This window comes from Marmota monax, unplaced genomic scaffold, assembly GCF_021218885.2.
Source record: "Marmota monax isolate L192 unplaced genomic scaffold, Marmota_monax_Labrador192_F-V1.1 WCK01_AAM20220418_F8-fsc00010, whole genome shotgun sequence".
Classification (NCBI taxonomy): domain Eukaryota; kingdom Metazoa; phylum Chordata; class Mammalia; order Rodentia; family Sciuridae; genus Marmota; species Marmota monax.
The window spans coordinates 4,917,391-4,945,324 of NW_026692321.1; the positions used below are offsets into that span (position 1 = coordinate 4,917,391).

At 36.0% G+C, this 27,934-nt stretch overlaps 1 protein-coding gene across 4 annotated transcripts in view; it reads left to right on the forward strand.

The window, feature by feature from the left end:
* Positions 1 to 27,934, forward strand: part of Taf1b (TATA-box binding protein associated factor, RNA polymerase I subunit B) — a 71,887-nt gene that overhangs the window by 32,744 nt on the left and 11,209 nt on the right. For all 4 annotated transcript variants that reach the window (XM_058578355.1, XM_046441239.2, XM_058578356.1 and 1 more), the window contains 4 exons: positions 21,187 to 21,334; positions 23,786 to 23,963; positions 24,538 to 24,584; positions 26,021 to 26,111. In XM_058578355.1, the coding sequence (XP_058434338.1) occupies positions 21,187 to 21,334; positions 23,786 to 23,963; positions 24,538 to 24,584; positions 26,021 to 26,111 (464 nt within the window). The remainder of the gene's footprint in view (positions 1 to 21,186; positions 21,335 to 23,785; positions 23,964 to 24,537; positions 24,585 to 26,020; positions 26,112 to 27,934) is intronic.

Genomic DNA, 27,934 nt, shown 5'->3' on the forward strand with positions numbered 1-27,934 from the left:
GCTTCCACAAATAAATGAGAACATGTGGAATTTAACTTTGTGTGTTTAACTTAATCCAGTGCCTTCTCAGCTTATCTCTGTGTCATGCACTATAGGATTCCATTCTTTTTTTACAAGTGAATAATATTCTTTTGTGTACTTGTACACATTTTCTTTATCAGTTTATCTGACAATGGACATCTTGGTTGATTTCATATCATTCTAACTGAGGGGAGATGCTATTTCTTTGGGGTTTCGATTTGCATTTCTTTGATGATTAGTGATGTTGAGCATTTTTTTTATATACTTGTTGGCCATTTGTATATCTTCTTTTGAGAAATGTCTGTTTAGATCACTTTCTCACCTTTAAATTGGTTATTTGGAGGTTTTTTGTTGTTGTTAAGTTCCTTGTTAAGTTCTTTGTACTATCTGTGATATCGTCATTTGTCAGTTGAGTAGCTTGCACACATTTCATCCCATTCTGTAGTTTGTTTGTTAGCTCTGTTGATTATTTCCTCTGCTGTGTGGAGGCTTTTCAGTTTGATGTAATCCCATTTGTCAACTTTTGGCTTTGTTGCCTGTGTCTTTGGGGTCATATATAAAAAAAAAAAAAATCATTGTTCAAACCATTGTCCTAGAGCATTTTTTCTTATTTTCTTCTAATAGTTTCATAATTTCACATTTTATAGTTAAGTCTTTGCTTTTTGTTAATGATGAGAGATAAAAATCTAGTTTTTTCCTTTGTATATAGATCTCCATTTTTCCCAGCATCTGTCATTTCTCCAGAGTTTGTTCTTTGTGGCTTTGTCAAAAATATGTTTGCTATAAATTTCTGGACTTACTTCTGGCTTCTGTATTCTGTTCCATTGATCTTTGTGTCTGTTTTTTATGCCATTATCACACTTTGTGTAGTATGTAACTTTGTGTAGTATGTTTTGAAGTCAGGTATTGTGATGCCTCCAATTTTGTTCTTTTTTCTCAGGATTACTTTGGTTATTTGGAGGTTCAGTGGTTCCATATGAGTTTTGGTAGTGTTTTTTCTGTTTCTATGGAAACTCATGTGTGTCTGTGTATGTGCACGAGCTAGAGATTTAATCCAGGAATGCTTTACCACTGAGCCACATCCCCAGCCCCTTTCATTTTTTATTTTGAGTCAAGGTCTCACTAATTTGCTTTGGTCTCACTAAGTTGCTGAGGCTGGCCTTGAACTTGGGATCTTTCTGTCTCAGCCTCCTGGGTTGCTGAGATGATAGACATGCACTATCAAACCTGGCTATAATTGGTGTTTTGCTAGAGATTACATTGAATGTAGATGACTTTGGGCAGAATCTGTTGATCACAAATGGACATTTTAACAAATTTAGTTCTTTCAGTACATGGATATGGGATGTCTTCTTTTCTTTTCTTTTTTTTTTTTTTCTTTCATTGTTGGGGATTAAACCTAGAGTCTCCTGCATGTTAGGCCAAGTGTTCTACCAGTGAGCTACCACCCTAGCCCATGTCTTTATTTAGTTTTTAAAATGTATTCAGCTAGTCTATATTTTAATTCATTTACATTCAGGTGTTTTTGTTTTTGTTGGTACTAGAGACTGAACTCAGGGCACTCAACCACTGAGCTACATCCCCAGCCCCAGACTTATTACTGACAGGTAATAATCTACACTTGTCATTTTAGTAAGTGTTTTCTGGTTGTATATTGTTTATACAGTATTTTGTATATTTTTTATTCCTTTCTTCTCTTCTTATTGTTAATCTTTGTGGTTTGGTGGTTTTCTGTAATGATATGGTTTGATTCCTTTTCCCTTTGTTTGTGTGTCCACTCTACCAGTGAGTTCTATACTCATGTGTTTTTCGTGATGGCAGTTATATCCTTTCACTTCTAGTTCCTGGACTCAATCCTAAGTACTTCTTAAACAAGGGATGTAGTGGTGATGAATTCCTTCAGCTTTTGCTTGTCTGATTATGATGGAAGTGCCTTGGAGAGCACCTCTTTGGGATTGAGTTCTTTGGGGTTTTCTTTGAACTCCATGGATTTGGATATCCATATCTCCACCCAGATGTGGGAAATTTCTAGCTCATATTCTTTAATATGCTCTCTGTGCCTTTCTTGGTCTCCTCTCCCTGTGAGACTCCATGAGGACGTCATGTGGTTGCTTAGAGGTGTCTCATAGGCGGCTTTCTTCACTCACCTTCATTCTCCCCGCCCGCTCCGCTGATGAGTTTCCCCTCCAACTTTTGAGTTAATTCAAAAGATCTACCTTCAAATTTAGGAATTCTTTCTCCTGCTTGATCTAGCTTATTGTGGCTCTCACATTTTTATTTCATTCATTGAATTCTTCAGTGGTAAGATTTTTCTTTGGTTCTTTTTTATAATATCTGTCTCAGTGTTGTATTTCTCCTTCAGATCATGAATTGGTTTCCTTCATTGAATTGTTTGTATTCTCTTTATCTCACTAAACTTCCTTAAGATCATCATTTTAGATTTTTTTTCTTTTTTTAACATTTTATAAATTTCTTTCTTTCTCTTTCTTTCTTTCTTACTTTCTTTCTCTCTTTCTTTCTTTTTTCTTTCTTTTTTTTCTGGAGTACTATTTCTGGGGAATTATTTTGTTCCCTTGCAAATGTCATGTTCGTTTGCTTTCTCATTTTTCTTGTGCAGTAGTCACCTTGTCCAATTTTATAGTGGCACCTCCCCCAACTTCCCCCAACCTCACCAGGAGAGACTTACTCCTAGGAATGCTTGCTCTAGGGTACTGTTTGGTAGGTATTAGTTTTGATTGTGGATGAACTCAGTCGTGTGGTCTCTGTGCAGGAGTCCTTGTCAGTGGTCTCTGGTTTTATTTGTGGTGTGCAGCTTTGGGAGTTTGTGAGTGCGGTGGTGTAGCAGTTTTGCTGGGGCAGGGAAGCTGCTTAATCACTGTCAGGCTGAGGGTGGGTACCTGCAGCTGCTGCTGACTGACTGCAGCAGACCCTCAGGTGGGGAGGACCACTGTCCAGCTGGCTGTTGAGCTGGACTCCGCCTTATGGGGGCACTGAGGGCTGACCAGCTGTGTGCTCCTAACCAAAGGGCGGGGACCACCACCTAGATGACTGTCAGGTAAAGCTAGTGTGTGCAGGTGCTGTAGTCCAATTGACTTCTAGTGAGTTCTTGGGAGAAGAGCAGGGATGCCACTTGATTGGCTGTGGGTACATGGGGGCCTGTCAGCCCAACCAGCTGTGTAGTGGGCTTACTGGGGTGTGGTAGGTCCACCACTGAGATGGCTTTCAGGCTGGGCTTGGATGCTTATGGGTGCTATGAGCTGTTAGCCAGGTTCACCTGCTGGCCTTCTGATGGGAAGTCATTCTGCTGTCATTCCTGTTTTTGCTTTTCTCGATGTAATGTGCCTTTATTTCTTCTAACTACTTTTAAGATTGGATTGTCCTGTGCCTTGTCGTAGTTTTCTTTATGTTTCTTCTGATTGGGGTTCATTTGCCTTAGGGGGTTTTGTTGTTGTTGTTGTTGTGTTAGTACTGGGAATTGAAACCAGGACTTTACACATGCTCGGCAAGCACTGTACCACAGAGCTACATCCCCAGCCCTCATTTTTTTAGATTGATGGGTGTATAATTCATCAAATTTGGAAATTTTTTATCCATTATTTTTTGAAAGATTCTTTCTGTCCTCCTCTTGCTTTTTTCTGGAATACCAGTTAAATGTTAGACCATTTGACGTTGTCCCACATGCATTAAGGCTTCTTTCTTTTCTTTTCTCACTTCCTTTTCTTTCTTTCGTTTGTTTTGTTTTTGTTCTTAGTTTTCTTGTTTAGTGTGTTTCATTTTGATAATTTCTATTAACAGTCTTCAGATTCACCTATCTCTACCTCTTGAATGAGTATCTAATCCATTGTTAAATGGATCCAATGTATTTTTTAATTTAAATACAGTAGTTTTCATTTCTAAAACTTTTAATATTGTTTTTTTCTATTTCTCATTATTTCATGTTTTTTTGATATCCTTGAGTGTATTGATAGTATGATAGATGTTTTAAGGATTTTGTCTACTATTTTCATTGTCTGTATTATTTCTAGGTCTGTTTCTAAGGATTGGTTCTTCTAAAGAGCTTATCTAATGCCTTCAGTATTAGGACGTTCCTGTAGTCTGGCTGTTGGCTTTTGTGAGCTCTCAACTTTTGAACTACTGCTTTCCCCCTCTTGCCTTGGTTTTTTTCTCATTTACTCCCCTGAAGACTTGAGAGGACCCTTTTGCAGATCTCTGGAGCTCTTTCTACATCCAGCTTTATCCTCTCAGGTACTCTGCCTGCACATCTTAGCCATCTCAATTTCCAGGAATCCAGGCTTTTAATCTCTGCTGTACCACTGAGCTGTTTCACTCCCGCTGCCTTCAGGCAGCAAGATGGGGTTGTTTGTTTCTCTTCTATGAAGATTTTAGTCCTGTGCTGCCTATGTCATGCCTGAAACCTTTTAGACACGTTCTATACAGTGTGTTAGTCGGCTTTCCATCACTGTGACAGAATACCTGAAACAATTTAAAGGAGGAAAGATTTATTTGGATTTAGGGTTTTGGCCCCATTACTGTGGGCATGGAGTGAGGTGGAAAATCATGGTGGGAACACGAGGCAGAACAGAGCTGCTCATTTCATGCAGCAGGGAAGCACAGAGATAAGAGGAAGCTTCCAGGGACAGAATGTGTCTTTCAAAGGCATGCCCTGAGTGACCTACCTCCCCAGGTCTCCACCACCTCCCAACAGCTGGAGGGCAAGCCTCAGCCCATGAGCCTTTGGGAATATTCCACTTCCCCACTTATGATACCAGTTCTCTATTGTTTATGGTGGAATGGTGATTTCCATTGTAATTAATCTTTCCTGGGCAGAAACAGAAGAATTTAAATACTAATTTTTAGGCACTTGTAAATAGGTTAGTATTCAAACGCTCTTTAAATGTTACCTAAACAATTCTTTCTCAATTGCCTGAAAGTATCTCATTACTCATTCATTCACAGATTTTTTTTTATTTGTAGTCTATTTATTAATATTATCACTAGTCTGATCTTTGCTGAAATTTTTGCCCCCAGATAGAACATGTTATTGGAGGGTCCTGGTTTTGTTTATACAAAATACTTGCCCTAGTAGTAATCTCTTTTGTTGACTATCTTTTCTTTTGTTGTTAGTAGATTTTAATTGATAATTCATAGTTGTATACACTTATGGGATACATTATGGTGCTTTTATATATATGTAGCATATAGAATGATTAATCAAGCTAACATACATATTGCATTGCTTTACCTATCATTTTTATGGTAAGACATCTGAAATTTGCTCTTAATTATTTTGAAATAACAGTACATTATTATTGACTACTCCCATTGCTGCACATAGATCTCAAAACTTATTTCTCCTGTGGGTCTGAAACTTTGTACCCTTTCACCAACAATGCTGCATTTCCTCCCACCCTGCCTGCATCCACCAAACTCGGTAACCATTGTTTTACTATACTTCTGTAAGTTCATCCTTTTATAAGTGAGATCATTTAGTATTTGTCTTTCTCTGCCTGACTTATTTCACTTAGCATAACGTTCTCTAGGTTCATCCACATTGTCACAAATGACAACATTTTCTTCTTTTTAAAGGCTGAGTAGTATTCCATTTTAAATGTGTGTCACATTTTCTTTATTCATAATTAATGGATACTTGACTCTGTATCTTAGCTATTGCACACAGTGCTTCAGTGAATATGGAAGTCCACCTGTTCCTTCAGCATATTGATTTCATTCTTTTGGATATATATACCCCATAAGAGAATTGCTGTTTTTTTGAGGAACACCCACACCATTTATCATGATGGGTCTACTGATTTATATTTCCTCCCACAACTCTTTGAATACTTGTTATCTTCCATCTTTTTAAAATTAATCTTCAATGAAGGCAGAGATAAAATAAGATTTCTTATAGAAATTTTGATGGAAAGTACAAATACGAGAGTATGTCTTGAAACAACCATTGCTGTTTGCTTTTTTCATTTATTTTTTGAGGTTTTTTAAAATAAACTTTATTTTGGAATAATTTAAAATTTACAGAAAAGTTGCAGTAATCAAAACAGTTATGTAGCCTTCTCTCAGATTTAGTTATTGTTAGCATTTTTTTCTCTTTTGTTTTAGTATTTGTGCCGTTCTTCCTGTCTACTTATATATCTACATAATTGTATTTCTAAGTCACTGAGGTTTAGCTTTTTACACAGAATACTTCAGCAGATGTTTCCTAAGAATAGAAATATTCTCTTACATAACTGCAATTTAGTTGTCAATTTTTTATTCTCTTTAGAGCTGTATAGTATACATATATCACAATTGACTTAACTAGTTCTTTACTGATAGTGGTTTTGTGATTAAGGAGAAAAGGCTAAATAAGGTACCTAGGTAATCAAACATACAAAAGTAGAAACAATTCAAATGTCTATAACAGAAAAATGAATAAAATGTGTTATATTCATACAGTGCTACATTAAACGACTACAAAAATGAACTGCTACAAGCACTGTGAATGACATCATGTTGAATGTGAAAAAGAATGCTCCGAAAACTATGCAGTGGGGTGCCATTTTGACAAACAAGCAAGTTAATGATGGTGGAAATCCAGGATACTCTGGAGGGGGCGGATAGTAGGAAAGGAGTCCATTAGGTAGGTACAGTTCCTCAGTCAGGTTGTTCCTCAGATTTAGGGTTGTTATTGAATATCATATTTTAGAACTTACAAATATGTTAAATATATTCTGTATTTTTCAAAATTTTTAGGGTAGCTAGAGGATATCATTTAAGTAGAATTTCTAAACAAGAATAGTAAAAGGCAGTATGTGATGGGAGAGTTTTTGCATGAGTATTGTACCCCCAAACAAAAGGTGTTTTGTTTTTGTTTTTGTTTTTGTTTTTAGAGAGAGAGAGAGAGAGAGAATTTTTTAATGTTTATTTTTTAGTTTTCGGTGGACACAACATCTTTGTTTGTATGTGGTGCTGAGGATCGAACCCGGGCCACACGCATGCCAGGCGAGCACACTACCGCTTGAGCCACATCCCCAGCCCCAAACAAAGTTTTAAACTCTTTCAGAGTGGGGACTATATTTAATGATTCTGTTTTATGATCTATATGCCCTAATGTACTTACATATGCATGTTAAGGATTCAGTTTGTGTGTATTGATTAAATGATTTAAAATAGTTATCAAACAATAAATATATTTTTATACTTGTGGGATTTTTCAGATTGGTTTCCTAGAGTTCTTTCCACCTAAGTAGGAAGTATCCAGACTGCCTCTGAAGTAGTCATGTAATAGACTGAGGGCCATGAAATAATGGTATTTGACTAAAAATGAAAAGCATTTTGTCAAATTTTAATGGTAGATGTATAAGGGATATTAATTCTGTTTATAAGCAAGAACTTTAATAATAAGAGTTATGGGTGTGCCAGTATCACTCATATGAAAATCAGTGTATGAGATAAATAATCTTATCAGTTAATTTGTATTCTCCACCAGTATACTGAAACCAATAGTCAATTACTCAGGTTAGAAAGTGTATCTGTGAGGCTACATTTATGTAGGAGAACCATACTTCATATTCTCACGTGGATTTGGTATCTGTAATTTAGTTTGATCCTGGGCTAGTACCCTGTACCCAACCCAGCATTCTTAGCCTACAGTTTCCCTCCTCGACTTCCTAGGAGAAGAGAATGGAAACTTGGTTTTACAGTAGTCTAAGCACAACCAGATATTGACAGTGGTAAATCTGCTGCTAAAATAATTAGATAACCCTTCCAAAATCAAATACAAATTGGTTGGGGATTATCTACTCTTCTGGACAGCATCTTTTAATCTCCTGTAGTATTAATCTGTAAAATTGAAACATAGTTATAGATCAATCAGCAGAATCTTTGGAGAATAGACAAATATTAAGGAGGTCTTCAAAAGGTTTTTCCCAACTCTGATCCTGGGGCCAAAAGTGATTACCGTCTTCTATTCAGTTGGCAAGTCCTTAATGGTCTTTATTTCATAATTCTGCATTTGTTCATAAGGATTTTATTTGTCTGTATAAATTAACAGTATGCTTCTAAATATTTCTCACTCTCAGGACCAAGACTGTGTTTCACATAAACTAATGTGTTTAACACAAACTGAAACCAGACTTCAGAAGTAAAAAAGTATTTTTTGTTACTACATGGCAGATTTACAATCATTAAGATAATTCTTTTTTTTTTTTTAATTTTTTATTGTTGGCTGTTCAAAACATTACATAGTTCTTGATATATCATATTTCACACTTTGATTCAAGTGGGTTATGAGCTCCCATTTTTACCCCATATACAGATTGCAGAATCACATCAGTTACACATCCATTGATTTACATATTGCCATATTAGTGTCTGTTGTGTTCTGCTGCCTTTCCTATCCTCTGCTATCCCCCCTCCCCTCCCCTCCCCTCCCCTCTTCTCTCTCTGCCCCCTCTACTGACATTCATTTGTCCCCCTTGTATTATTTTTCCCTTTCCCCTCACTTCCTCTTGTATGTACTTTTGTATAACTCTGAGGGTCTCCTTCCATTTCCATGCAATTTCCCTTCTCTCTCCCTTTCCCTCCCACCTCTCATCCCTGTTTAATGTTAATCTTCTTCTCATGCTCTTCGACCCTACTCTGTTCTTAGTTACTCTCCTTATATCAAAGAAGACATTTGGCATTTGTTTTTTAGGGATTGGCTAGCTTCACTTAGCATAATCTGCTCTAATGCCATCCATTTCCCTGTAAATTCTATGAGATAATTCTTTTTAAACAACATTTTTAGTTGTAAGTGGACACAATACCTTTCTTTTTCTTTCTTTCCCTCTCTCCTCTCTCCCTCTCCCTCTCTCTCCCTCCCTTTCTCTCTCCCCCACTCTCTCTCTCTCTCCTATGCCTCATACATGCTAGGCAAGTGCTCTACCACTGAGTTACAACTCCATTCCTCATTGAGATTATTCTAACAGAACAGGTATTCAAGATAAATCATAATATAAATGGAATTTATCCTTCCATAAATAATATATTACAGTGCTTTGTTATCATTATTATAGTTTTATTCATTTTCAGTTTTCCTTTTAATAAAGAAGTTGTGATGGTTTGGATTAACAGGTGCATAATGCCTTAGCTTCTCAGCTGAATTGCTTCAAAACAACAATAAGAAGAAGGGTGCGGCATGCGGCACTGCACTTTTTTTTTTTAATAGCTCAGCAGGAAGTTTGCCTCTGACAGGGTATTGTAATCTGCTTTATCACAGGAGCCTGCTGTTGTGTAACAGAAACTCTAGCTTGTCCTTGCCTGTCTTAAAGCATTGCTTCATGAAGGAAAATAAACTCCCTGGAATATTTGTGATATTCAATTAAAATGCTTTCCCAAGCACTCCATTTTAAATGCATGCTGGAACAATTTATTATAGCTTTGTGGTCTTTTACATAACATATTACACTTGTGATTTCTTACTGTTGTAATTAAATGGATCTGTATCACTCTAGGAACCCTATGTGTCAAATTCATTGTATCTTTTAGATACATCTGTAGCCAAGTGGAGTAATAGTCCCTCCTTCCCCACCCCGCTATTTTATAGAAAAAGGGGAAGGTTTGAGATGCCTTCAGTCAACTATTGATTTTATTAACAGGCAGCCTTTCTTCATTGTGTGCCTTGCATTTGCTCACAAAAGTGCATTCACTGTTCTATAGTATGTTGAAACTTTTAAATGGAAATGGCTTTTCATTAACAAAGAAAGCATTTTCTTACCTCCTTCCATGTCTTTACTTTCTCCACTAAGTCTTGGCTTCTTGGGCAGCTGTACCTCCACCAGAAATGACAAAAGGTGCAATTGTGCTCAGAGATGGCTATGAAGATAATGCGGGGGCGGGGGGGGGGGGCTGTTCTTCTATCTCTGTTTATTTTTGTTATTCCATAAAGCTGAGCACATCTTGAAAACAACCCCCTCCTCCAAGAAAGCTTTAAAACCCCTCTCAAGCCTTATCCTGGGTAAGCCATCTCTTTCCCTTAAGTTGTTCTGTAGTATTTAAGAGGGCACCTATGTCTCAGTAACCACAAAGCTATCAAAATTCACCTAAAACAGGGGATGGAGAACAAAGTAGAGAAGATGTTAGTTGTCCTCCTTTCCACACAGGCCAGGAGGTTTTCAGTCTCCCCGCGTTACCCTGGCTTCCCAGCAGTCAGGAGAGGAGGTGGGTGGTGCGCAGGAAGCTTCAGTTTTCCCAGGCGTGTCCTCTTCTGTGCTGTGACTTCCAGCCCAGTGGACAGCCTTTGCTTTTTGTTTATTTGTTCATTTAATTTGAAGGTGATCTCCTTCTCCTTTTTTTGCCTCTTATGCTTCTCTCTCTCTCTCTCTCTCTCTCTCTGAACAGTGCCCAGGATCAAATCCAGAGCATTATATATTTGCTGCTTCACTTTTTGCTTCTAGTAAAAATCTTTTGGTCCATGTGGTAGACCAAGCTGAAAATCTAGTCTCTTTCAGGGGTACCATTCTATCAAAGGGTTAAATCACTGGTAGAACCAAAGTATTGGGCTTAGATACACTTGTCTCTATTAAATACAATTTATTCTGTCAATGACAGGCAGGAGGCTACTTTGGAGTTCAGTCATGATTTTTCTTTATTTTTGTAGATTTTAAACCCTCAGACCAATTTCTAAAGGAATAATATGTAGCCTTTTATTCTACAACAGTCCTTGGCAGTGTTTCCAAATTCTCTCAGAAATTAGTTATTTCATCATCTCTCTCCAGATTCGTCAAGAAGGGATAAAGAGGAAACTGGAAGTTCATTCTGAAGCACATCTCCAGTATTTCAAATGTTGATAAACAACATTCTGATCTTCTCTGAATGAGTAAAATGTAAAGACACGGAGCTGGCTCAGCCAGATCCACTGAGCGGGCACTTTGCCATGATGATTCATTTTGCCTCAAAGCAGTCTTACAGCCTTTGTGAAACTGGGTCCCTTTTGGCTGAAGGAAGAAAAAGACTCTTCCAGAGCTGTCAGTCATATCTTAAGCACCTCCAAATGAAGGTCTTATTGGATCAAGTTTTAATACACTCTTAGACTTCAAACTTTACTCTAGATTTGTCTGTCATCTTAACTCTGTGGGCCACTGGAAATCCTTGGGATTGTTTGTGCAATCTTAGAATAATAATCTGACAGTTTAAAATCTACCCGAGGGAAATTAAGGTGAGTATAATGATAACAGGTGTTCTCAGTTCCTCTGGTTCCCACTCCTCCCTTCCAGAATTGCTACTGCCAGATGGCACTAGTAGAAACCAGTTGATGTTGTCTTTTGTTCTTGGCCTTTCTTGACATCTTAACCATCACTGCAATGCATGTGTGTATTTCTCTTTTCAAGCTCACAACTTGCGTAAAACCATCTGAGGGTTTCTGCTAATCTGTAAGAAAAATAAAGATGGAAGACCCCTATATTTTCACTTACTTTTTGCTTCCCTCAACTGATACATTCTGTTCCCTGGGATTCACAGCAATATCATTAACCCTACAGGTTCTCAAGCTTTAGTATACCTAAAAATATGCTGAAGACTCATTTAACTTGCAGCTTTTTGGACCCAGGGTCAAAGACAGATTTAGGAAGTCTGGTATAGTGTGGGATCTAAGAAGAGGTGTTCTTAATAAGTGTCTTGTACATGATTCTGAGGGGGATGTTGTGTTGCTTCGTCTTTCCTTTGTTATTCCACCTTGTTTCATGAAAGATTTGAGGTAGTAGTAGACTCATTAGCCCAAGGGTCAATATAAAGCAAAATGCTGTTGTACTTTACTAGACATGCAAAGTTTTAAACAGGATTCTGTGAGCCTCTTATTGTACCAACTACATCAGATTCCACTTACCTAGTGAAAATATACTGCAAATCCACACAGCTTCTAAAATCCTTCCCTTGAGTGTGTTTTTATAAGACAAATGCATTTTCTACCAGTCAGTCTAAAACAGTCAATGAAAATAGTTATCTTATGTGATAGTTATCCATGTTTTAGAATCTTGTAATTTTTTAGTTGTCAATGGCCTTTATTTTTATTTATTTATATGTGGTGCTGAGAATTGAACCCAGTACCTCAAGCATGCTAGGCAAACGCTGTACCACTGAGCCACAACCCTAGCTCGAGAATCTTAATCTTTGTGAGATAGTTATCTGTGTTTTAGAATCTTATCAATATTAGAAACTGACTCTCCACTCTAGACTAAGAACAGTTTGACAGAGACAAAAATGTTTCACAGTCCTCTTATTCTCTAAAACCATGCTAAGCAGCCTGCCCCAGGCCTTGTGCCAAAGGTCAGATATTTTGATGAGTGGGCAATGCAGGCCCCCTAACTGGCCTGGCTCAGTTATACTGGGTGCACATGTGGCATGGGGGATTTCCATAGCCAGGCCCTATAGGTATAATTGAGATATGTGCTGTTGGTGGCAGGAGGTAGCATTCTGAGGCTTTTGATGACATCCCCTGGGACAGAAATAATATGCAGTGGTGATATCCAATCATAAATATCTAACTTTATATGAGGCATTAAAAAACAAAGCCCTTTGGTCTTATATTAGAATCACTAAGTGGTAGGTATAATATCTGGGCAAAAGATTCTACACATACTATATTGTCTTTCTGCTCTGGGAAAGGCAGACCCATATCTTGTGATATATACTTAATAGTTTAATAACTCCATCTCCCATTCCCTGTTACTAAGAGATTTTATATGAAATAAAGGTAGATGTGAGCAAGTAATGTAGATTTTAAATGTATATAGATTTTATGTATGTTGAATTTTTTTTAAATCTTCAGCTTTACTTACTTTTTTTTTTCTTGGTACTGAGGATTGAACTCAGGGGCACTTTGCCACTGAGGTACATTCCAGCCCTTTTTTGTGTTTTATTTAGAGACAGGGTCTCCTTGAGTTTCTTAGAGCCTTGCTAGGTTGCTGAGGCTGACTTTGAACTCTCCCGAGCTGCTGGAATAACATGCATGCCCCACCACATCCAGCTTTATTTACTTTTAATTGTGACTGTTCAAATATGTTGTGAGTTTTTTTCCCCTTTAGGCAAATATTACTTAGGTTCATTTTTTATACTTTTTTATTATGCAAAAATATGCATAACATGGAATTTAACATTTTCATCATTTTTCAGAGTGCAGTCCAGTAGCATTGAGTATATCACATTGTCGTGCAACCATCACCACCATCCATCACCCAGGCTTTTCCATCTTCCTAAACTGAAACTCCACACCCATTTCATAGCACTGATTTCCTATTCCTCATATGCTCCAGCTCCTGGTAAATAGTCTACTTCCTGTCTCTGAATTTGACTACTCCAAGTAGCCTATATAAAGGGAATCATATAATATTTTTCTTTTCATGTTTGATTTATTTTACTTAACATAATGTCTTTAAGGAATATCCATGTTGTAGTTCTGTCAGAATTTCATTCTTTTTTAAGAGTGAATAATCCTGTTGTAGGGATATGCCGCATCTTGTTTATCCAATTGTCCGTGGACATTTCGGTTGTTTCCACTTTTTAGCTATTATGAATAATGGTCCTGTAAATGTCAGTATACAGATATCTGTTCAAGTTATCTGCTTTCAGTTCTGTTGGGTAAATATCCAAAGAAGTGCAATTGCTGGATGATATGGTGGGTCTATTTTCAATTTTTTTGGAACACAACAATATACTTTGTTTTTGTGGTGTTAGGAATTAAAGTCAGGGCCTTGCACACACTAGGCCAGCTCTCTATCACCAAGCTGTGTAATGTTTTTGAATGTTATTTGTTCTTATTGTAAAAAGTAATACGTTCAGAATGATTAAGAAGAATGTTGAACATAATGAGAAGTATGATGAGATAAAAATCATCCCCAATCCAATTTCTTATGGTTACCATTAACATTGGGTATTTTAAAAAATATTTTTTAATTGTAGGAAGACGTAATACTTTTATTTATTGTATTTTTATGTGGTGCTGAGGATCGAACCCAATGCCTCACACATGGAAGGCAAGCACTCTACCATGAGCTACAACCCCAGCCCAACATTTGGTATTTTTTATTGTCTTATTTAATGTTTATAACATATTTGCAAAATTAGGATTGAAGACTATACACAAATTTGTCTACCCATATTTAAACTCAGTATTTGATATAAAATATGTATTTTCCTAAGTCACAGAACAGCCTAGCAGAATACTTTCTAATAGCTATTTAGTATGATATGTATAACATCTAGTGTAGAAGTTCAGTAGTGAATTCATAGAGGGAAATATTTTCCAGTTACTGAAAACTATATATTCACAGATTATCTAATAAAATTAGAAAATTTTCACAAAATGTGTCATGTAAAAATGCAGAAGATGAAACTACCTAATTTACCTTGTACAAAAGCCATGAACCAGGGCTGGGGTTGTGGCTCAGTCATAGAGCACTTGCCTTGCATGTGTGAGGCACTGGGTTCAATTCTCAGCACCGCTTATAAATAAATGAATAAAATAAAGGTCCATCAACAACTAAAAAAAAAAAAAAAAAGCCCTCAGCTAGAGGGGAGTGGTCTAAGAACAACGTAAACTATTAGAGGGATTTTTTTTTTTTTTTTTTTTTAGAGAGAGAGAATTTTTTTAGTGTTTTTCAGTTTTTGGTGGACACAACATCTTTATTTTATTTATTAATTTTTTTACGTGGTGCTGAGGATTGAACCCAGCGCCCCACGCATGCCAGGCGAGTGTGTTACCCCTTGAGCCACATCCCCAGCCCAATTAGAGGGATTTTAATCGGGTAGTGACATACCAGATTTACATTTAAAATCTCACTCTGGGTTGCAAAGAAGCAAAAGTCCATCTGGCGCTATCCATTACGAGATTGGTTCTCCATGTTGGGGAGGAGGTTTGGAGGCTTAAAGTAGTAGAGGAAGTAGGGAGAAATAGTAGCATTTAAGACCAAGCCTTGACCATTGTGGAAAACACTGTGTGGAGGTTCCTAAAGAAATTAAAAGTAGAACAGCCATATGACTCAACAGTCCCTCTGAGGGTCTATACCCACTACCTCATAAAGATGTCCCTACTCCCATGGTTACAGCAGCCAATGTACAGAAACACCATCAGACAAATGAATAAAGAAAATGTAGTTTACAGTATTGTTCAGACTTAATAAGGAGACCTTGCTATTTGCCACAACATAGATAAACCTATAGGATATTTTGCTAAGTGAAATAAGCAGTCACAAAAAGGAGAAATTATATGAACATACTTATGTGTGGAATAGTTTTTAAAAGAGCTTAAAAACACCAACATGAGGTGAATGGAGAGCCTACAGAATGGGAGCAAACTTATACCACATGCACATCAGATAGGCACTAATCTCTCGGATATATAAGAACATAATAAAATTTATTTTAAGAAGACCAAAAACCTTAACACCAAAAAACAAATAACCCAGTCAATAAATGGGCCAAGGAACTGAACAGGTATTTCTCAGAAGATGATATACAATCAGTCAACAAATATATGAAAAATGTTCAACATCTCTAGCAATTAGAGAAATGCAAATCAAAACTACTCTAAGATTTCATCTCAATCCAATCAGAATGGCAGCTATTAAGAATACAAACAACAATCGGTATTGGAGAGGATGTGGGGGGAAAGGCAGTGGGACTGCAAATTGGTGCAGCCCAAGTGGAAAGCGGTATGGAAATTCTTTGAAAAACTAAGAATGGAACCACATTTGACCCAGCTATCCCACTTCTCAGTCTATACCCAAAGGATTTTAAAACAGCATACTACAGGGACACAGGCACATCAATGTTTATAGAAGCACAATTCACAATAGCTAAACTGTGGAAGCAACCTAGATGCCCTTCAGTAGATAATGGATAGAGAAACTGGTATATATACACAATGGAATATTTCTCAACAATAAAGGAGAATAAAATCATGGCATTTTCAGGTAAATGGATGGAGTTGGAGAATATAATGTTGAGTGAAGTTAGCCAATCCCAAAAATCAAATGCTGAATGTTTTCTGTGTTATAAGGATGCTGGTTCATGGGCTTGCCTGGCATGCGTGCGGCCCGAGTTCGATCCTCAGCACCACATACAAACAAAGATGTGTGTCCGCCAATAACTAAACAATAAATATTAAAATTCTCTCTCTCTCTCTCTCTCTCTCTCTCTCTCTCTCTCTTTCTCTCTCTCTCTTTTAAAAAAAAATATTCATTTAAAAAAAAGGATGCTGATTCATAATGGGGATGGGTGGGGAGGAATGGAGGAACTTTAGATAGGACAAAGGGGAGGGAGGGAGAGGGCATGGGGGTAGGAAAGGCAGTGGAATGAGGTGGACATCATTATTCTAAGTACATGTTATATGTATAAAGACACAAATGGTGTAACTACATTGTCTACAACCAGAGATATGAAAAATTGTGCTATATATGTGTATTATGAATTATAATGCATTCTGCTGTCATATAACAAATTAGAATAAATTTAAAAAAACATAGACAATAAAACAGTGATTATTATGGGGGGGGTGGTAAAATGTAGGTCAAAGGATACAAAATAACAGGTATGTAGAATGAACCAGTGTAGAGATCTACTTACAACAGGAAGGCTAGAGTTAATAAAACTATTATATTTGGGATTTTTGTTAATTAAGTAGATTTTAGCTGCCATTGTCACACATATTTTTAAAAATGATGTGAAGTGATAGATATGTTACTGTGCTACACCATAGGAACCATTTCACTGCCTACCTATATCCTGTAACATAATGTTGTAGTCTTCAAATATATATAATAAAAATTTATTTTAAGAAGATCAAGCTTTGTTGGGTGTGATGGTGTGTGCCTATAATTCTAGCTATTTTGGAGGCTGAGGGAGATGGATCACAAGTTCGGGCAACTTAGTGAGACTCTGTCTCAAAATAAAATAAGAAGGGCTGCGGATGTAACTTAGCGTTAGAGCATTTGCCCAGCATCAGTGAGGCCCTGGATTCAATCCCCAGTGCCACAAAAACAAAACAAGTTTTGAGGTAGAATATGCAGTCTATATAATGGAATGAATGTGATATGTGAAAAAGAGGATGTGTCAAAGATGTTCCTAAATGTTTGGGGTTTGGCTGGGTAAGGAACGTCGTTGGTAGGGTAAAAATAAAATATTGTGTCCACCTACAACTAAAAATATATATATTAAAAATTAATTTAAAAAGAGGTCTTCTCTAAGTTGTGGTCTATTTTTATTAAATTCTATATAATATTTTATATTTCATACATTTTAATATGTACTACTAAATATAATCAAACATATATTGCTAAAATACATTCACTACTTAATATATAATATTGATAGAAGACTGGTTAAAAAAATAAATGGAATGATATTGAAAACCCTTTGGCTACTTTTTTTTATTTTTATTTTTATTTTTTTTTTAGTCGTTGATAGACCTTTATTTTATTTATTTATATGCGGTGCTGAGACCTGAACCCGGTGCCTCACACATGCCAGCCAAGTGCGCTACCACTGAGCCACAGCCACAGCCCGCCTTTGGCTACTTTTAAAACAATATTTTTAGTTATTCATTAAGGGAAAGTTAGCTCTTTTTAAAAATAAATGAAAATTTAAAAAGCAAAGTCTATAATACTGCATTGAGAGGAGGATAATCTAGAATCTAAGCCTTAGGATAAATGTGTTGATTTGTTATTAATAACTATTTTCCCCTCAACATTTGAAAGAATGGTGACCTACTTGTCACCAGAAGTCTAGTTTGATACACCAGCTTTTAGTGTGGCAGATTTGAAAACATACTGAATCTTATTAAACTACCAGATTGCTATTTATTAATGATTCACTTTTCATGAATTTATCATCCATTAAATCATTTTTTGAAATAATTATTCTTCTAAAGGAATATTAAATGCTCTCGTGTATTATGTATTTGCACATAGAAATATGTAATTTCATCTCTCATTTGCACTATTTTAAGGGATTAGGGCTGCCATAAATCTCATTAGTAATATTAAAATTGTCTTCCCTTGACGGATGCTTCATGTTCTGTCTAAATGAACAAAGTTTATAAAGAAAAAGGAAAGCTGGGTTCTGTATTTCCCAGCTACTCAGGATTTTGAGGCAGGAGGATAACAAGTTTGAGACTAGCTTCCACAATTCAATGAGACCCTGTCTCAAAAATTTTTAAAGGACTAGAGGTGTAGCTCAATGGTAGAGTGCCTCCTGGGTTCAATCCCCCATATTAAAAAAAAAAAAAAGGAAGACCTTCCAAAATTGCTGAGAATTTGTTTTCCTTCTTTCCCTTTTAAGTTCACAGATTAGAATGTAAGTAATAGTATTTAGTGTACAAGTAGAATTTATGTCAGCATTAAAACAAACTTTTAATTTTGTATTGACATAAATTTCCTTTATATTCTACAGGTATAAATTAATCATGTTAATATAGTATAGATTAGAATGCCTTTTTTACTAATAAAAACTCCATGGGGCTGGGATTGTGGCTCAGTGGTAGAACACTCACCTAGCATGTGCGAGGCCTTGAGTTCAATCCTCAGAACCACATAAAAAAATAAATAAATAAAGATATTAAAAAAAAAAAAAGCCCTCCAGAGTCTAGATTTGAAATAACTGTATCAAAATGACTATAAGACAGAGAGCTGGTAGCTTTAGGCAAAGCAGAATTAAATTCTAGATTAAAAAATTCTGGAAAATAGTAGTATGATTGTTTCCTGTAAACATATATATCCCTGTAACATTATAAAGCATCTCCCTGTGCTTTATTTTTGCCTATTAGCTAAATTTAAGAAAATGAAATTTTACAGAGAAATAATAATTCCTTCTGTTGGCTCCCAAACATAGTCACACATTTAGCAGATGGTGAGGCATGACTTAACAGCAGTATTTTCTAAAACAACTTGGGGGGTTTCATTGACTGTAAGCTCAAACTGGGAAGCAACTTTTCCTTAGATTAAGGAAGAACTTTTGAATGATTAGAACTATTAAAAATGGAATGACTAAGGTGGAGGTATATATAGCTTAGTGATTGAACTTGAATGTAGGGTGTGCATCATGCTGTGTTCAGTCCTGCGTATACACAAGAATGACTGGCTTTGGGGGGGATTGTGGTAAATTTCTGTCACTAGAGATTTACAAGAAGGGCCAGACATGTTCCTGCCAGGGACTTTGTATAGGGTGTAGACCACATACTTCTCAAGATCTACCCAACTCTGTTAACTGGTTAGATTATTTCTCTCATAAAAGTGATACACAAGGTGCTCTCTTATACAAAATAGTTACTTAACCTGTGATGCCCTTCCTTTCTTGCATTCCCTCTTTTTTATTGGTTATTGAAATAAAATGGACATCTGGAAACATGCACATATCATAACTGTCCGCAGCATGGTGAGTGTCACAGCCTGAAGAGTCATGCATCCAGTCCCTCACTGCAGGAGCATCCAGCGGTTCCACTGAGTGCTCCTTCCATTCACGAGCCACCCCACCCTGGAGCCATGGCTGTCCTGACTTCCAACAGTACTCAGGCTTGAGACTGAGCTGCTTTATAAATGGAATCTTTTTTTTTTTTTGTACCGGTGATTGAATCGACCACTGAGCCACATCCCCAGCCCAGTTTTGTATTTTATTAGAGACAGGATCTCACTGAGTTGCTTAGCATTTCCCCTTTGCTCAGGCTGGCTTAGAACTCAGGATCCTTCCACCTTAGCCTCCTGAGCAGCAGGGAGTACGGGCGTGTGCCACCGCTTCCAGCTGGAATCATTCTCTTTTGTGTTCGGCTTTGTGTGTTATATCTTGAAGATTCATACCATCACATGTAGAGCATTCATTTCATTGCTGATGTGAGACTATAAGAATTGATTTATTGATGGGCATTTGAATAGTTTCCTGCTTGGGGATTTTTTTTTTTTTAACAAATAGTATGTTGTTATGAACTTTCTATAGACAGTGACACACCTCACCATATGCACCATGTATGCATGCTTCTTTTGGGCTCATACAGCTAAGAGTAGAATTGCTTTGTTATTGAATGTGCACATACTCAACTTGCAGTTACTACCAACTGATTTAAAAGCATTTGTATTCAGGACCAATTCTTTGTGTGTGCATTGTACTGAGGATTGCCCAAGGATGCTCTACCACTGAGCTACATCCTCAGCCCTTTTTATTGTATTTTGAGACAGAGTCTCACCATGTTGCCCAAGGCAGCCTTGAACTTGTGGTCAGTTGACTCAGGACCAATTTTAACAGGGTCCTACCATATCAGAAATGTTAATTTTCCTGAAATCTCATGAGCATTTTTTATACCTTACAATATTTTGATAACTTTGTATTTTTAACTATGGTTGTTTTATACATACACCTTATCTCCCTTTCTACATTGTAAGTTTCTTGAGAGATCTATCTCATTTATCTTTGTATTTTCCAAAGTATCTTGCACAGTACCTTGCCTAAACTAGGCTCCAAACCTGATATTTTTATGCAGGTGGATGAATAAATTAGGAAAAGTATATGTAGTATTAATATTAGGAATGTTCATACATTGAAAAAATATAAACAGAAGATGCAAAAGCAACAAGGGCAATTTTCAAGGACTGAACAGAGTTAATATATTGATATTTATTCAGATTTTTCTGAATTTTATAAGCTTTTATATGTGAGAAATTATTATGAAGTTGAGTTGTGGATATCAACTAGTAGAATTAAAGCCTGGTGTTATCTTCCACATAGACTCTTGTGAATATTACTTCACATAGGCTGCATTTGTGGAAATGGATTTGAAGATTAATGAGAGGATGCAGAAGAGATGAGAGTTGTGTGTTAGAGTAGTACTGACAACACCATAACCCTGGTTGAGTCTCAACTTTATCCTTCCTCTAGATCCTTCTGAGGCAAGAAGTAATGATTTCACTAGATATGGTAGGAAGGCCAAATTTTATGAGCCAAATAGAATTTTAGTAGCTTTTTAATGAAATATGTTAATGTTGAAAATTGTTAAGTTAGAATAGTAAAGATTTGCAGGTGCTTTCCCTTTTCATATTTTTCTCCATATTCCAGATTCTATTCAAAGAATACATATTACTTTTAATTCAGAAAACTTTAAAAATAATTTTTGTTACAAGAATTGCTTTTTTAACTGCCTTTCATTTATTTCAGTCTTGGCCTGACTATGAGGATATCTATAAAAATGTGATTGAAGTTGCCACATTTTTAGATTTGCCTCGTTTTCCAGACATAACTGAAGCCTGCTACCTTCATCCCAATGTCCTGAGTATGAAATACCTAATGGAAGTGAATCTCCCTGGTAAGGTGTGGTGTCTATGGTGAGGGGTATCACTGCTGAGATTGTGAGAAGTAGAATGTAGAATCCCTTTCCAGTCATAGACTACTTAGAGCCACCTAAAAGGGTCCATAGTAACATGAGGCTTCATTACAAAATCCTTTCTTAAAAGAATTTAGAAATTTAAAATGGTTAAAGGACAACTCTTCAGAAACAAAGGTCTATCTTAGTGTGAGAGATTTATGCTTGAGAGAATATATGTGGTGTTTATAGCAAGTTTGCTGAGTGCAAGCAAAGTAGCAAATATTTTAGTATGTGTCATTAATGACCTGCTTTAAAAAAATGTAGCACTTCTTTATTTGCACGAAGCATTATTACTACATAATGAGTTCTAACTTTAAAAAAATCCCAGAAGTTAATCTGTGGTAACGTTTTTGTTGTTTGATAGCATTTGCTATTTCCAGTCTCTAAAGTAAACAAAGATGGGAGTCTGGTCATCACAATGAACTCTCTGAGGCACTGACAGCCTTTAAAGAGAGCCTCACTGTGCCTTGCTCACAGTACACCAAGACACAGGTAACCCTGATGGAATCTGCTGATGGAAGCCAGCCCTGAATTTCTTGCTAGACTAGAAATGTGAGAAATTCAGGACTTTTATTAAGAGAAAATGCAAACATGTTATGATTACATCATTGTTTAAGCAATATCAGAAATGTGATTGAATGTATTTTTGTTTTAAAATTGGGTCTTATGGGTTGCCCAGAGTGGTCTCGAATTTGTGGGTTCAAGAAATCCTCCCACTTCAGCCTCCTAAATAGCTAGGAAGATAGGTGTGTGCTACATTCGCAGTTGGAATGCATTTTAGAGGAGGGAAAATGCATATGTGAAAAAAATGCATATAATCAACAGTCTATATACATTAGCTAGTTATGAAAGTAGAAATGTTAGTAACAAATATCAATGTCTATAATTTTAAAATATTTTTTAAAACAGGAACAAAAATAATTTAAGCTTTCCAAATGTATCATTTATAAAGCTAAGAAATGTGATTTAAATGAGATTTGAAAAGACACTATTTGATCAGAACTCCAGAATTTGGAAGATCTTATTTCTGTATTTTGATGTGTAACAGATCAAATTACTCTTTGGATTTTTGTAAATACTTCTTCGATGGTTCTCACAGGGATGGAAAGTTTTTGTGTTTTATCACATATTCTAAAAAACTTGAACTTATAAAGAATAGGTTATGGAAGGGACACATGGATTACCAAAATGTGATAGGCTGGTTAATAGCTAGTGTAGTTCTCATGTTTGTTGTGCAGAAAGAGGGTAACAGTGTTTTCTGGATGCTATTGTATAAAAGTATTTCTTACCTGATTCTTCCTGAGAAGAATGAGTAAAATTAAATGTACTTTAGTATATGCAGAGAGACATTATTGTCATTTGGTATTTATTAATTGATTTTGGAGGCAGTATAATAAAGAACCAGGGAAGAGAAATTTCACTTCTTGAAATCTGTTCAACAGAAATAATTTGAAATATGGGAAAAAATTATATATAAATTTTACTGGTCTCCTTATTTATAATACTGAAAAATCAGAAACAACTTAAAAATCCAACAAAAAGGTAATATTTATATAAATGATATATATATATATATAATTATTGCAACATTATCTAGCTTTTAAAACAATGTTTATGAAGAGTACATAAAAGATGTTTGTTATTATAAAAAAACAAAACAAGCCAAATTATAAAATAGCATGACCACAGCTACATGAAATGAAAAATATTAAAAGTAAAACACCAAAATGTTAAAGGAGATATTTCTAAGTTGTATTTCATGATTTTGTTCCCTTTCTTCTACCTTTATTATCCTATAAATGTCCTATATTGAGTTTGTTTTATTACTTAGCAGGGGAAAGTAGTTAGCAATTTTTTTAATCAAAATAGGTCTACAAAATAAGATGTGATGGGGCTCAAGCGGTAGCGCGCTGGCCTGGCATGCGTACGGCCCGGGTTCTATCCTCAGCACCACATACAAACAAAGATGTTGTGTCCACTGAAAAATAAATATTAAAAAATTCAAAAAAAAAAAGATGTGATAATCCTTGAACTTTAGGATTGAGATTTAAAAATGTCTGAAATTGGTCACAAACCACCCATACTTAAGATTGTAAGAGGACCTCTGCAATGTGTTCAGAATTCATAAATACTCCTCTCAATAGTGCATTCGGTTGTATGATGCCATGGACCAAAAACCAGAGAGCTATGAATTTGGTGCTGTTACATAGACACACTCCTGGGCCCCTGGAGGTGACTTAAGTATGCTGAGGCAACAAACGCCCTTCATTTGTGTCAATATTGATTGACTGATTATCTCAAGTAATGGTTGCTTATATGGATACACATGTTAACTACAATCTAGTTAGCCAAAGAATTTAATTCACATCTTATTGTTTTGTTCTTCAACAGATGAAATGCATGGATTAACCTGCCAAGTGGTAAAAATGACTGGAATAGGAGAAGTAGATTTCCTAACATTTGATCCCATAGCTAAAATGGCAAAAGCTGTTAAATATGACATACAAGCTGTAGCTGTCATTGTGGTTGTATTGAAACTGCTCTTTTTATTGGATGACAATTTAGAATGGTAAGTCTGTGTCAGTCATACAGCAAGTAATGCTTTCTTGTGCTAATCTTAGCTTTTGTTAAGTGGTAGGGTAAACATTGCTTTTACCTAATAATTCAAAGTTGAGGATTCCATGTGTTATCTCAGTGAGAAACTGTAGATACTGGCTAGTACCATGTAGTGACACATTCTCAGGTAGTGCTTTGGCTTTGTTGATGTCAGTCATTTGACCATATTTCATTCATAATCTTTAGGTAGCAGTGTTTCTCATTACTCCATACTTCTGAGTTTTAAAATATTATCATAAATCCTAAAGAATCATTTCAGCATTTCATCTAGATACCTTTAGGCTTCTGGCATTGTCTCTTAAAGATTGTCTTAGAACATAGAGGAATTTTACAGTGTTACTCCTTCCAAATGTCAACAAAGGGTGATAGTATTCATAGGGTCTTCTTCCCTGCTTCAGTGATTGCTTCTCCATGAAGATTTGACATCAGTTTCAAATTACTGTTTTCTACTTTTCTTTAAGAAAAATTCAAAATTTAACTGTCTAAATACATGATTTCTAAGTAAATTGATTTATTGTTATCTCCAGGTCTTTGTCTGATCTTGCTGAAATACATAATGAAGAGAACAAGCAAGGTACTTAATTTATCAGTCAAATGCAAAGTGAATGTAGATGATGGATTAAAAGATGAAAGAAATGTAGGGGGAAACTTGAATAATACACATGTGCACATATTCATCTATACAAATGCACCTTGTTTACCAGGGTTATTTTTTCATAATTATCTAGTTATATCTGTGGACTATTAAGAAATTTCAGTGACTCTTTACTTTCAACTTCCTCTCTTTAGCCCAGCTAGACAATGAACTTACCATCAACTTTCTGACATATCACCCTGTCTGTTCTGATGCCTCAGCCTTTGCTCCTGCTTCTCCCTCTGCCTGAGTGCTCTTCCTTCTTATCCCTCCGTGGTAGTACTCACTGTATATTCTTTCTAGAATATATGCAAAATAAAACACTTCTTTCTGTACAGTGCTCATGTTGGCATCTATATAAATTGAAAGATGGAACTAGATGTTTTCTAATGTCCTTTGTAATGCTAAAGGTGATCCACTGACTGTGTAATGTGGGGGTAAAGAAAGCACTCAAACCTGTCTTCCTTAGAGGCCTCAGAATCATTGCTGTCAGCAGGGCAAGGATTATTGTTCCCATGTCTCTGTTCCCCTGTTGTCCTCCATTCCCTTCCTCCCCTCATTGAGGAGGAGACTGAGAGTCAGAAAAATTGTGGTTTACTAAGGTCAAAGAACCTTGAGTTGTGTTAATTATTACAGTTGTCCTCTATGCTTACAATTCTTTTGGTAGTTTGCTTTCCCCTCTGGCTGTATACCTACAAGGCCATATTGTTTTAGGTCAAAAATGTTTTTAGACATTAAAGACACTGTCTTTGTTGGAGTATAGTGGAGAATAATCCCCCTTTATCCTTGACTGTGCTCAATGCTGTTGTACTTAATGTTGCTGCATTTTGAACACACACCAGATGTCCAATACATTCCATTTTCTTCCTTTTCTCTAGAATCTGAATTAAGATTAGAAAGAACAGAAATAGTTGCTGATGAAACTAGAAGTCTGTATTCAGCTGTTATAGCACATTTCACACATTTATCATTTGCTTTTCAATTCATGTGTTTGCTGAACATGTTGGAGCAGCGTCAGACTGTGTGTGCTGGCTATTGGAATTGGGGTGGGGAGGAGACCTGATTGTGTAGTGACAAACAAAATGTTCCATTCTCAAGGAGGTAACAGTCAAGTGTAGGAGAAACCGACACTTCAGAAGATGGTTACAGTGTAATATTGGGGTGGGGGGGCACAGTACAGGTAGGAACTTAGAGGAGGAGTGACAAACTACTCAGGAAAGTCACATTAGAGTATGGGAACAGTGACTCCATTCATCATTTCCAAGTGCTATTATGTAAATCTTTCGTTACTTCAATGAATAAAGACCCAAGTGAACAGTGTATGTTATTATTATGTGATTTATTTTGCTAATAATCATGGATTTCATTTATTTCAGATAAGCCATGGTTTGAGTTCAGAAAGTGGTATCAAGTCATGAAGAAAGCCATTGATGAGAAAAGACAAAAATGGGAGGAAACAAGAGCAAAGTATGTTTTCTTCTCACTTTAGATTCACCTACTTTATTTCTGTGTCAGTTACTTTACATTTGAAAGCTGAAATTTCTATACTTTTCAGTACTGTGACTTTTTTCCTAGAAATATCATTGTAGCCCTATACATTCTAGTTAACTTTTTTTTTTTTTTTTGGCAGTCCAAGGAACCAATCCAAGGGTCTTGGGCCTGCTGCTCATGCCCTACCACTGAACTATACCCCAGGCCCTATTTTCTCCATTTTTCCATTACTAATAACTATTAACCAACACACGCTCCCCTTTTATTTTTTATATTTCGCCAGTTTTTCATTGAAATCCACAGGGTACTACATTGTCCTTAGTACTTTGCTTTATACAGTTTGCATGAGTCTTGCTTGTGTTTCTAATACTCCTCCCTCTTCCCTTCATCAAAATTAGTGATTTCCCATCTATGCCTCCCATTATTACAAAGGTTACAAATGAAATGAAACCCTGTGATATATTTACTTGGAATGTTTCCCCCAAATAATGATCTCAGTGAAAATCAAAAACAAAGGGAAGAAGTCAGCAAGTATATTTAATTCAGTTAACCTCGTTGCTTGATTTCTCTTTGATCTGTCATTCAGAGGTAGGTCCATTGTGATAGAGAGGAAAAAGCAACCCTTTAGGGATAGATAGTGCTGGGTTTGAGTGTGATTACATTATAGACTAGTGTGACTTCACTTTCTAGCCTCAGTACACTGAAATTCTAAACACTTATCATATAAAGTACATTTCCATTTATCTCTCACATGGTTTCATATATATTCCTAGAACTTTAAATCTTTATGAGATGTTGAAGAAAATGTCAACATCTCTGTTGTTTATGTAAATGTATAATAGTACTAATTCTATCAAGTAATTATGTCCTTTTGGAAATATTTAAATTCCTCAAATTATTTAAAAGAATAATTTACTCAGCTTCAGTTTCCTTATCAGTAAAATAGGGCTCTTCAGCTTTCATAGCAGGTATGCTTCAGAAGACCACTTGTCTTGTGGGACTGGCTGAATGTGAGAGTCCTTGCAAGAGGCAAAGAATATTGTACACAAAGATTCTTGATGTTCTTGATCAAATTTCTAAAAATGCAGCCATGTAGAAAATATACAGAACAGGTTACAGATGAGAAGCTGGGTTTGATTAAAGCAGAACCAAATGTTAAAAAATTAGAAAGCCAATTTCGGTTTACCTACTTTAAGCTGGAAATGAACTAAGTCCGGCAAAAAAAACAGTACAGTGGCAGTCATTAGTGGAAGTGCCTCCCCGAAACTAGTGGGCATGACTAGTGTAATCCTCATTACATGTCTTTGATTGCTTGATGGGAAACTAATATAATTAAATGTATTATATTAAAAATATTTCCATATTATTGACATCTTACAATCAAGAAGACTGATATAGGACATGTTTAGGAAACTTGTTAAAATTAGTGGTTATGGTAATGGGGTCTTTGGAATCAGTTTTTTTTTACTTGATCATATTCACTCAGATTATTTCAAAGATGGTAGTTCTCTGAATAGAAAGGTTATAGGAAGTTTTGAAAGTTAAGTAAAATTTTTCTACATATTTTCATAAAGAGGACATAATTGAAAGATGAAGTTTCTTTAGTACTATCTTTAGCATGTTACTTTTTTAAAAAAAAATTATCTTGAGAAAAAAAGAAAAGGTACTTTAATGTAGTTATTATCTAAACAAATTTGTTGGTCACTGTTTGAGTGAAGATACTCAGTTATGAGAAAAATGGTAAAAATAGTTTGTGATTAAAATTTTAAAATGTGGCTATAATCCTGTGTGTAAAATAA